Here is an 11,986-nt window from a genome sequence, read left to right as displayed (position 1 = left end):
CCTAAAAACCATGATTCCCCTTTGATTCTCCCCTTTTTTCGCTACTTCTCCCTCATGACTTTGATTCACTTGGCATGTCTCCTTCTTTGGAATATACTTTTCCTTCTTAGGAAAACCATCTCTCCCCCTTTGTTGGAAAACATGCCTTGCTTTGATCCATATTTCTCCCCCTTCGGAATCAAATCACCTAAAAGATCTTGCACCTAAAAGGTCTTGCAAAGCAATATAGCTCAAGAGAAGATTAGTAGCCTAGGGAGTTTAGTTTCATGACTCATGATCCAATGATATGATATCAATGAAGATACCAATTTAAAAAATCACTACGGTGGATCACAAAATCACGAAACTAGCATGACATGAGCTAAGCTCTCCATAAGTATGTGCACAAAATGATAATGTGAAAATCAAGTGCACAACTAGATATTATAACTAGAGAGCTTAGATCATATCCTGCACGGAGGTAGCTCTAAAATAAATAGAATATGACAAGAATACCAATTGAATGAATTTAGAACCTTGCATACCTCCGGGGGAAATTTGTTTACCTTGCATGTATCAATTTGAAAGTGACTTGCAAATGATACCAAATGAAGTTGAATACCAATTGAAAGTTTTTGAGGTCAAAGATACTTGATACACCAAGGTTAAGCAAATGTATGAGCACATAGCCTATGAATTTAGATATGAGCATTTAAGTTCAATAGAGCATGGCTCAATATGCATGAAAGCACAATTTATCTAATCACTCTTATAGAGTTGTTTGTTCACATTGATCGTGAGAAACATTCTATTGGAGTGTTAACTCCATCGTGAGACTACAAAAGATAAACTTGGAAACATGTTAGTTTCAAAATCACAAACCATAGGATGAACTCCCCCTAAATGTGTGCATTTAGTGTTTGAATCACCAAGCAAATGTATGCACATTGATTTTGACACAATTAGGAAGTTTACCCTATAGCTTGTGTTCATGGGACACATATGAAATACATACCTCATGAGATGCATGTACCATGAAGGGTAACCTTGTGTAGCTTTCTACACACTTATCAAACCATGTAGATTGCTCATGGGTTAGAATCATGACACAAGCAACACACCATATATAGCACTAGGAGATGCAATGTATGCAAACAACATAGCAAAAAAGCAATGGAGCTACATGATACTTGAATTGAAATCTAGCTACCATTACCTTATGGAGGACTTGGGCAACAAAAGTCCAAGTTGTGAGCTTAGCTTCTTTGGCTTGAACCTTCACTTCAACTTGTAAGCTAAGCATCCAAATCCCCCGAAGCCATTCTTGGGCTTCAAGTCTCCTTTGGAACCCACACCACTTGAGACCGCTTCATATTGGTGATGATGTCCTTGGGCACCCAAATGGAGTGGTTCCAAATCCTTTCCTTCTTCCCAACCTTGTGAGCAACCACCTTGCCATTGGTCTTCTTTTTGATCACATAGGAGGTGATATTGCTCTTGTTCCTCCGGTTGGGCTTGGTGTAGATGAGAGAACTCTTGATTGTAAGCTTGTTCTTGTTCTTCTCATCCGAAAGCTTCTTCCTTGTTTGAGGACATTTGTTGGATTTGTGGCCTTCTTTGTGGCACTTTGAGCAAGTCACGGTGGACCCCTTCTCAAGCTCTTCACCATGTTTTCACGGTTATCTTGAGAAGGTTGGACATTTCTCTCAATGTCTTTGCCTTTCAATCTATACAAGTCCTTCATGAGCCTTTCCACTTCTTGCTTGAGCTCATCATTCTCCTTGGCAATGAGATCATCACATGATTCTACAACAACATTCTCATTGCATTTCTCATTGCAAGGGTTAGAGCAAGAATCATTAATTAAATCAATGCAAGAAGTTGAAGCATCTACCCTAGAGATAGGAATTGCACAAGGGATAGTTTGCTTCATTTCCAAAGAGTCATTAGTATCATTAATGCTCTCAAATTTTAATTTGAGCTCTTCATGCTCCTTGCTAAGCAATTTGAATTTGCACATTAAATCTTCAAAATTTGTAACAAAAGAAGCATTTAGATCTTTGAGAGCACTAAGGTTTTTAATTTCTTTTGATTGTTTCTTAATGACTTTTTGGTGCTCATGAACAAGGACAAGAAGTTCATCAATTGAAGGAGAGTCGGAGTCATCATCACTTACATCGCTAACCATACCTTTGGCCATAAAGCAAGTGTTGGATGATGATCCCATGCGGGTGGTGAATTTCATGTTTGATTCATCACTTGAACTTGCACTTGATTCTTCACCACCGCTAACCCATTCACCAAATATGTCAAATGATTCATGATTGGGCTTCTTCTCCTTCTGTTGCTTGTTCTTCTTGAACTTCTTCTCAAGCTTCATAAGTTGATGGTGAGGCTCACCTTTGAGGAAGACCACATACCCCATGGAGTTGATTTCCTTCAGGCATTTGTTCATCTTCTTTACTTGCTTGTAAAGTTAGGGGTTCATTGGCTCTTGATCATCACTTGAGGAGCTTTGGCATGCCTCCTCTTCTTACTCTTCACTTGAGCTACCTTTGATGGTCATCTTCTTCAACTTTTTGACTTGCTTGCATTCAAGTGCACTATGTGTTGGTGAAGAAGGTGGCGCTCTTGGCTTGATATCATGACATAGCTCACGGGCGATCACCTTGTTAAGGACTTGATTTGGTGATATTGTGTTGATATCTTTCTCATATAGAATTGTGGTCACCAAATCATAGTCCGGCCTTCGGAGTGAGTGAAGGATCTAGCGAATAAGTTCCAAATCTTCAATTTTCTTCACATCTAAAGAGTTAATCTCATTCACAAGAATATTCAACCGTGAGTACATAGTTTCGGCATTTTCATGATCAAGTTGGTTGAAGCTATTAAGTTTATCAACGAGAACATGATATCTTTCATTTGCAACATCTTTTGTGCCTTCATGGTTCTCACTAATAGTTTTCCATAAAACTTTAGTATTTTCGCAAGCAAACACACGGTTGAACACATTTTTACCAAGAGAGTTTAAAATAGCACACTTGGCTATCGCATCATATTGTTTCTCTTGTTGACTATTGCTCTTAGTTCCTTCACTTGTTACTCTCCAAACATTTAGGCCCTTAGCTTGGAGGTGTAATTGCATCAAAATCTTCCATCGTTGGAAGCCCGTGCCATCGAAACGTGGAGGAGGTCCTAGAGAATCTATCCTTTCCCCTAAAAGAGCTAACTCACTAGGCGGTGAAGCCTAACTGATCAAGTGAGCCGGTAAACACAAATTGCCAATGCAATTGGCTTTCTTTGTGATAGAAGTGAGTCCCGGCTCTGATACCAATTGAAAGGACCGGTGGCGCGCTCTAGCCTAAGAGGGGGAGGGGGTGAATTATGCAAACTAAAAACTTAGACCTATGGATCCAACTATTTGCACAATATTAAACTAAAACATGCTATCTAGATGTGCAACTATGGTTGTTCTAGTATGAAACTCATATCCCAAAAGAGTTTAGCAACCTATAGCCTTTCCTATCAAGAAACTACTCTATGAAAGTAAAGGCACACAAATTGCTAGTATGAAATGCGGAAGCTTAAAGAGCGGGATAGGAGAAAGCAAACTCTCGACGCGGGTTTTTATCCCGTGGTTCGGTTAGCCACAAAGGCACACCTACATCCACGTTGTTGTAGCACTCACTAAGAGTATTGCTACTCGGCCACCAAGTCTCTTCCGTGAACACAATCACGGTCACCTTGGCCCCGGGTTCCACTAAGGAGCTTCTCCACAAAGGATGGGGGTCTCCACGTCCCCCGCACAAAGTTGTCGTCGCCGCTCCACACCAAGTCGGAGGGTCGATGACGCGCCGGCGAGCCTTCAAAGCTCCAAGGTGCCGGCACACCGAAATTTTCTTTTGGTTCACTTAAGAACCACAGCACAAAGGCTCAAGGCCTTGCAATCTCACTAACTAAGAGCTAATCCTTTACACAACACTCTCAAAGTATGCTAAGGGCTAAGGATATGATCACTATGCTCTTGTATGGCTTGGAGGTGTTCATGAGTATGTGTGGGAAGTCCAGCAACTCCAGCAATCTTCAAATGACCGGGGGATGCCATATATATAGGCCTCCAAGTCGTGGAGCCGTTGCTCCAACGGTCAGCAAAAATCTGCGTACCATCGGATGAACCGATGCCTCTGCCTGGGATAGCGTCGGTTCATCCGGTCAATCTCAGACCCGAAGTAGCCGTTGAGCTTCTGACGCACTGTCTGCGACCCCACCAGTTTAACCGATGACATGGCGTCGGTTCAACCGGCCACTCACAGCACTCAACTAGCTGTTGGCCTCTTTCTCTCCTGCTGACGTCATTACACCGGTGCTTTGCTCCGATGCATCACCGGTTCAACCGGTGCTGAAGGATCTTCTCCTGGGCGCTTGACATCGTCTCTGGAACATAGTATACCCAATGCACCGATGCCTGTCGTGATGCCGTCGGTTCAACCGGTGCCTCACATGATCTTCACTTGAGCTTCAGAGACGCTCAGACTTGCATCAAACACCAGGGCGTCGGATCTTCCGACAACCATCGGATGCACCGAAGCTTAGGCATCGGTTCTTCCAGTGCTACTGATTTCTGCAGAACTCGTCCAATTCAGTGTTTCTTTGAGTTCTTTCTTCGTGTTTTGCTTTGCATGGCCTTTTTATTTTATCCCTGGGATCTAGAAATGTTCTCTTAACAAAACCATTAGTCCCATTGATTGCGTTGTCATTCGATCACCAAAATCACTCGAAATGGCATAAATGGTGCCATGTTCGTTACAGATATACGTCTGACTAAGGAGAATATGAGCCATGCATAAGTAAAGATAAAGAAGCTAACTCTATTGGAGATATTCCAGTGTTACAAAGAGAGAACAAAGTACTAAAGCAAGAGAGAAGTGAAAATGAGTAACTGTTGTGTGTCTCTAAATGGAGCCTCCCTCTCATATTTATAGCATTTTTGTAGGTTAGTTGTGGCCCGTAAATTAGCTTAGTGCCGGTGTAGTACTGCCTTTGACAGCAACCAGGAGTCGCTACGCGTCGGCCGGAGGTGAGCAGCCTCACCTCATATTCGGCCGACCAAAGTCAGTGTGGTTGGTAGTTGGACCATCTTGTCTACCGTGCCCAAACAACTTTATATCGGTGTGATTATCTTTGTGGGCCCTTTGATCCATGAAACTTGAGGTAGCGATGCATAATTTGTCGGGGTTTTTGCCTCTTGCCACCTTGAGCGTGTTTTCTGTATAAATCTGATCGATTCCCTATATGCCACTACTAAAATCTAGGGGATATCTGGAAAAATATTATTCTGAACTAAAATGTGCGCAAGAAATGTTAGCTCTCCTTTAGAGTGTATTCTACTTTATTTTCTGATGATATTGATGAGTGATTTTGGTAATTAACGACAGTCTACAGGTGCACAACCAGTGCGAGGCAGAGAAGCTGTCCTGGAGCTTGACCCTATATATATAATTGTGGCTGGGGCAAGGAGGCTTTGCTAATTTTATGCATTTCAGCATGAGGGAATAATGGCTTCAGTAGAATGTATATATAATTTGAAAATGGCTAAGCTTCAACTACCCGTAGATATAGAAACTATAACTTGGATTTTGGTATATACCTACCAAGTTATAATTGCAGGTACATCCTAAAGTTCGTTTTGTGATGTACCACCCTCCAAAATAATGTGTAAACTGTCCAAGTTCAGTGAGCTTGCACATTTAGGCTTTGTTCGGTTGCAAGGGGATCGAAGAGGATTAGAGACGATTGAAGAGGATTAGATGGATTGAATCACCAACAAGTTGTAAGGAAAAGCAATTTTGTTTCCGGAGGACATCCCTCATTTTTGTAAGGAAAAGCATGGCAAACAGAAATTTAGCTTATCCCATTTCAAGAAAAATGTCCATTTTTTTGTAGGATTTAATTGTGTAGATAGAAACTCTTCCCTACTTCAGTTAAACATGCATTCTGCAGGACGAAATTTGCTGAAGGTGTAAAGATGGCTTAGTTTGGTACGTATAAAGTTTGAAACCGAAGTAGGGCAACAGTGTCCAGCATTGAAGAAATAAAGGGGATCTTCAAAACGGCAATACATTTTTCTGCACTGCACAGTGCATATAAAGGCAGCATGTGAGCTTGTACAATTTGGTACGGCTATAGGAACGTTGGTGAAATTTGTGGCTGGAACTGGAAGAGTACCCTCAGTTTCATTTGAAAATCAATCTAGCGGGCAGCAACAATTTTGGCTGATATTCGATTCAAATGTGCAATGGAAAAGCCGGCCTTTTCCACTGAAAATCAAACCAATAATGTTAGTTCAATTTTTTGGTAAATTAAAAAATAATGTGGAAACTATTCAAGGCGTCGTCAGTTACCCTTCGTCGCCCTATATAGACAGGCCAAACCTCACTCTCGAGTCTCGTCTTCTTCACAACATCGATCAGGCTACCAATGCTATATCGCATTCAAACGCCATGGTGAGCTCCGACCACCAGATGAGCCTCCACATCCTCCTGCTGCCGTTCCCTGTCCAGGGCCACACCAACCCGCTGTTCCAGTTCGGCAAGCGCCTCGCCTCCCACAGGGGCGTCCGGTGCACCCTCGCGGCGATCCGCTTCGTGGCTAGCTCCACCACGCCGGCCCCCGGTGCGTAGCAGCTCCTCCGTCCACGTCGCGGTCTTCTCCGACGGCTGCGACGGCGGCGGCCCCGGCGGGCCCTACTTCGAGCGGCTCGCGTCCGCGGGTTCCGAGACGCTGGACGCGCTCCTCGTCTCGGAGGCGCGCGGCGGAGCACGGCCGCCCCGTGCACGTCGTGGTGTACGACGCGTACGTTCCTGCCGTGGGCGCAGCGCGTGGCGCGGCGTTCCTCACGCAGACTTGCGCGTGGCGCAGAAGCAGATAAGAGTGAGGTGTGGCCGGGCTCTATATAGTATATATAGACGAATATATATGTATAGATGAAGCCTTGAAGAGTTTCCACTCTTTGAATTTTTTCGAAAGGGGCAGCACCCAAATTTCATTACCTTTTGGTAATGAAATTCCCAAGTGGTTCTGGTTCTTACTCCACGTGGAGTAAAAGGACATCACAGACAGAGGTACTGACAACAACAAAGGGCTGCCGAAAGGGGTGCAAAACGTAAAGTAATAACAGCCACAACAGGGCGAGAGGGGGTGAAACTAGTTGGGTTGAAAACGGTCGGGATAACCCCGTTATCGTTTTCACTTTTACATTTTAATACGAAAACGATATCAAAAACTGAATAGTCGAACACGGAAACGAATACGGATTTACGGAATATCGAAAACGAACCAATTCGAACGGGTATGTGTCGAAAACGAACAGTCTACGGAAAGCAAATTGGAAACACACCGACCCGTACGATACACAATCATTCAACAAACCAGACATGAGTAAATGAAAACAATAGACAAATAACAATAACACAAGTAATTGTAAACTATGTTAATAATTCACAACCTCACAAACAAGTTCACAACCACACATAGTAGTGCAATATATAGTCGCTACTCACAACCCCGCACTCAGATAGAAGATTTAACAAATTCATAGCCATAGCCACATACATTAGTAAAAACGGGGGTGGGTGACCCCCCGACCCGCCCCTGCAAATGCATTTTTAGGGGCTGCTCTCGTGCCCGCCACTGCAAACTGTCATTTTTAGCTGCGAAAAGCAGGGGCGGTTGCGCCGTCCGCTCTTAAAAATGCATTTTCGCCCGCCTCTAAAAACCCTAAAAACCCTTTCTGCAGTAGTGAGGTTTTGTGGTTTGTAATTTGCTTCCTGTTTATCCCTCAAAGTTTGTAAAGGGCCGGATATATCTCTTTGATATATAGGCTGGGATATTATTTTCAATATTCCTTTATCTAAAAAAGGTAGCAGTTCAGGTCATAGTATTAGTATCACTTCACATGATAGCTGATCAGAGAGTATCAAAGGTCATGCTGTACGCTGTTTAGCATTTACATGATCAAGTTCAACAGAGCCTTCGGCCTAAGCAATCCTAGCGCCCGTCCGACACATGCCACGACATGCGACCACACCGTCGTGGCCATGGCAGCGCCGGCCTTCGAAACAGCGGGAGCAGCAGCAGGGATGAAGACAGGATCATCGTCAACGTTGTCGGTGAACCACCGGCACCGGAGTGCGGCCGCCGCAGTCAGTCGCTTCTTGGGATCACAGGTCAGGAGCCCTTGGAGCACCTCGAATCCGCCCTTGGAAAGAAGCTCCTCCGGGAACAGGCCGCGGAGCCTGTTGCGGTGCCCCACCCGTCGCTGCCGCGCCCTCCACCGCTGCACCTCGTCGGCCAGCTCCGGGCTGGGCTTCAGTGACTGCCACGCCCTCTTGCCCGGCAGGCCGAGCACTTCGAAGATCCGGCAGAGCTGGCCCTTCATGTCGTCGTCCTCTACCCCTGGGAACAGCAAGTCATCGGCGATGAGGTCCGCCATGACGCAGCCGAGTGACCACGAGTCCACGAGCGTGTCGTGGTCCGGGTTCTCCAGCAACGCCTCCGGCGCCATGTAAGCTATCGTCCCGATCACCTGGTACGGTGGGTCCTGCTCGCCCACGTACTTGGCTCCCCCGAAATTGCAGATCTTCAGGGCGCCGCCGTCGCCGACGAGGATGTTCAGGGGCTTGATGTCCCGGTGCACGATCCCGTGCCTGTGCATCGCTTCGGCGCCGGCGAGCAGCTGCCGCATCATGCGGCGCACGTTGGCCTCCGGGAACGGCCCGTCCCGCCCCATGACGTCGCAGAGGGTCGTCGGCCCGACGAAGTCCATGACGAGGGAGTAGTCCCTCGTGCCCGGCGCGCGCGCCACGCCGTGGAGGCCGACGTGCGAGGGCTCGCCCTGGCAGGCCGCCATGAAGCAGGCCTCCCGCAGGAGGTCGCAGACGCCGTCGTCTTGGTCGTCGTCGTCGCTGCTCTTTATTAGAGACTTCACGGCGACGACCTGGCCCGTGGCGCGGTGGCGCGCCTTTGCGACGACGCCGAAGCCGCCCTCGCCGAGCCGGCAGACCTCCTCGTACCGGCAGGCGCTGCCCATGAGCCGCTTCCGCCGACCGGTCCTCGGCCTCCCCTCGGCGGCCGTCGCGGCGACGTCGTCGATCATGGCGGAGATGGCGGCAGCGCGCCTGGCGATGATGGGTGTCCCCGCGTCGCGAAGCTCCTCGATCATGTCGCAGACGGCCGCGAGCCGGTCGCCGACGGCGCTCGTCTCCCTCGCGGCGACAAGCTCGGCACCGGCGGAGCCGACTTCTTCCGCGGTGGCGGTGGACTTAGCGGGCGCAACGGCGTACATGTTGGCAGCAGATGCTGGAGAAACTGGAGCGTGTTTGGAGAAGATGGATCGATTAGAGAGGGATCTCTCTCGGACGTTTTATATCGAGGAAGATCGTCCATCCATGCTGCTGAGATCAACAGCATATACAGTTCGGATCGGAGTCGGAAAACCGTATCGGACTTGCGTCAATTTCCGACGCCCCTTTTTTTCTTTAAAAATATACTTCGAGTAGCAGGTTGACATCGTCCATCCATGTTGGCCACATGCAACTTCCTCCCTCGCTGTTCCTGTTTAAGCTCCCTTCCTAGGCTACACCAAAACGACGCTATTTTCAGGACCGCGTATAAACACTTAGGCGCTGTTTGGTTCCTTTCAATTTGAGAAACTGAAATCTACTAGGCTATTTGGTTTAGAATTTGAAATCCCACCACTTTCCATAGTTTAGATATAAGTCTATCCTAAATTTATAGGGTGAGACATGGAAATTAATTCTATACACCATCGATCAAGCTATGTTTCCAATCCGTAACTTATATCACGCACTTTGGCTCACTCCTCTCTGTAGTAGAAATATCGCATATAAGTATCTCCCTCATAACCAACAATTCTTAGTTTACATTAGGGGCCCGCTTGGATTATTTCTATGGGTCGGATCGATGATCCAATGGATCGAACCGCACCACCCCCGTCCTTAAATCTTTTAGAAGTGCAAAAGGTACTTTAGGAAATTAGAATAGAACCACGAATCAATATTGTTTAGTTTTTGGAGCCGATACAAAAATTGGATTTGTTTGACATCTTCACTTAACCAAATTCAGTTCCACTCTAATAACTTCACAATAGAGCAGCTTATGATGGCAGTAGGTCAAGTAAGGCGCAGGTAAAGAAATGTCTACCGCGACAATACCCAAAACTCCAAACCTTACTAGTGAAGCCTATAGCTGGTAGAATTTGTACCCGTACCTGTACCGACCTGGTGCCCGTGAGTTTCGGTATCTGATAAATTTCATGCACCGACTCAATTCATGATAGTACAAAGAACATCTCATCCTGGATAAACAAGTATAGATCGAATATTTTTTTAGCAAAGTATAGATTTAATCTAACACTCGTACAAGTCAATGCAAATCATTTGTGAAATGGAGATGCTTTATGTTAAAAAAGAAATTAAATTTTTTATGGTTGTTTTCATATGTTAGAAAAAAATTAGTACAAATTTGATCATAGAAATGGAATTCTGCATAAAAGCTAATCCTAAAAAATTCATAATGTATCTTTATAGCATATGGCATCATATTATAAATCATCTTGAAAAATTTTATGTTAAAAATCCACTTGTACGCGGAGAAATAAAATAGAGAAATCTCAGTTGGGATAGATTGGACCAATTGAAATACTTTGAGGAAGTGAATTGAGCCTAAATTTTGTCCAGGAGTTAAGCGGACAAAGTGAACTCCTGGGGGGTGAGTAAAATAGGCATTTTCCTTTTAGAGCCTATTTGGAACAGAGGAACGCAAAACACAAAAATGGGGAAAATGTAGAAAAGGAATAGAATTGTGATTGTAAAACGGAGGATAGTAAAAATAAGGAAGAGAAGGTGTTTGGAATGCAGGGATTGATGATAACAAACTTCACTCTTTGGTGGGTCCCATAAGAGGTAAAGGCTGATTTTGGATGGTAAAAAAACCAGCTGATTTTGGCTGTTTCAATAGTGTTTTGTAAGAGAAAATAAATTAGAATAAGCTAAAATAAACAGAAAGTAAACAAACCTGAACAGTTGAAACTTTTTCTAGCCATGACGCATTGGTGATGAATATCCCAACCAGTCTCGTTGACCCGCTATGAAAGACCCATTATCAGTCCAATACGTGAATACAAACAGGTCAACTCTTGATTTCATTCCTTTTTTTTGTGTGCTCCAAATGGCGAGGCCACCGATTGCGCATTCAAGCTCCACTCGGCACGTGATTTCCCACCGGGTGCTAAGACGGGCGTGTGGTTGGGTGTGTGCGTGCGTATGATGTGAGTGCCTCAGTATGGTGCGTTTTGAGACCACTACCGGAAACTTTCAAATTGCCGTGGAAGACTTTGCTGTGAGTTTCCTCTTGGGCACACGACAAAAGAGCCATTTGCCGAGTGCAGGAAAACAAACACTCGGCAAAATATGAGCACACGGCAAAGAATGTATTTGTCGTCTGCCACAAGGGAAAGCACACGGCAAAACAAAAATTTTACCAAGTGTTTTTTTGTTTGCCGTGTGTCTGAGCCCTAGCACACGGCAAAGTTTTTTTTAAAAAAAGTGGTTCCACACTCCCAACTTTTTTAGACATACACATATTGTATATGGTACTTTATATTAATATCTGGTATTTTTTAGTCTATTTGCTATATTTAGTCATTTAATTTCATTAAACAATTTGAACTGCAAATGATTTGAATAACAGAGTAAAATCCATCGAAAAATCATATTTATGTTATTGAGTCCAATCTGAAGCCGTATCCATGAAATGGGAGGCAATATCGAACATCTTTTTCCCGAACCATGACCGAGAACATGAATCTGAATCATTTTAAAATTCTATAAATAACATGTGAAGTCTAAAAATCATAAAATTTGTCATGGTATCATAATTTCATGTGCTGAGTCTATTGTAAAAAATTGGAAAGGTTTCACACAAGTTT

The 11,986-nt window shown here is 44.8% G+C and overlaps 1 protein-coding gene across 1 annotated transcript; it reads right to left on the bottom strand.

Annotated features, from left to right (window-relative positions):
- Positions 1 to 7,984: 7,984 nt before the first annotated feature.
- Positions 7,985 to 9,322, bottom strand: LOC120667871 (putative cyclin-dependent kinase F-2). Its single transcript, XM_039947862.1, has one exon. The coding sequence runs from the start codon at positions 9,320 to 9,322 to the stop codon at positions 7,985 to 7,987; it is 1,338 nt and encodes a 445-aa protein (XP_039803796.1).
- Positions 9,323 to 11,986: the final 2,664 nt, after the last annotated feature.

The sequence above is a fragment of the Panicum virgatum genome, chromosome 3N (assembly GCF_016808335.1).
Source record: "Panicum virgatum strain AP13 chromosome 3N, P.virgatum_v5, whole genome shotgun sequence".
Classification (NCBI taxonomy): Eukaryota; Viridiplantae; Streptophyta; class Magnoliopsida; order Poales; family Poaceae; genus Panicum; species Panicum virgatum.
The sequence above is the reverse complement of the archived record's forward strand: the minus strand, read 5'-3'. Positions and strand labels throughout refer to the sequence as shown.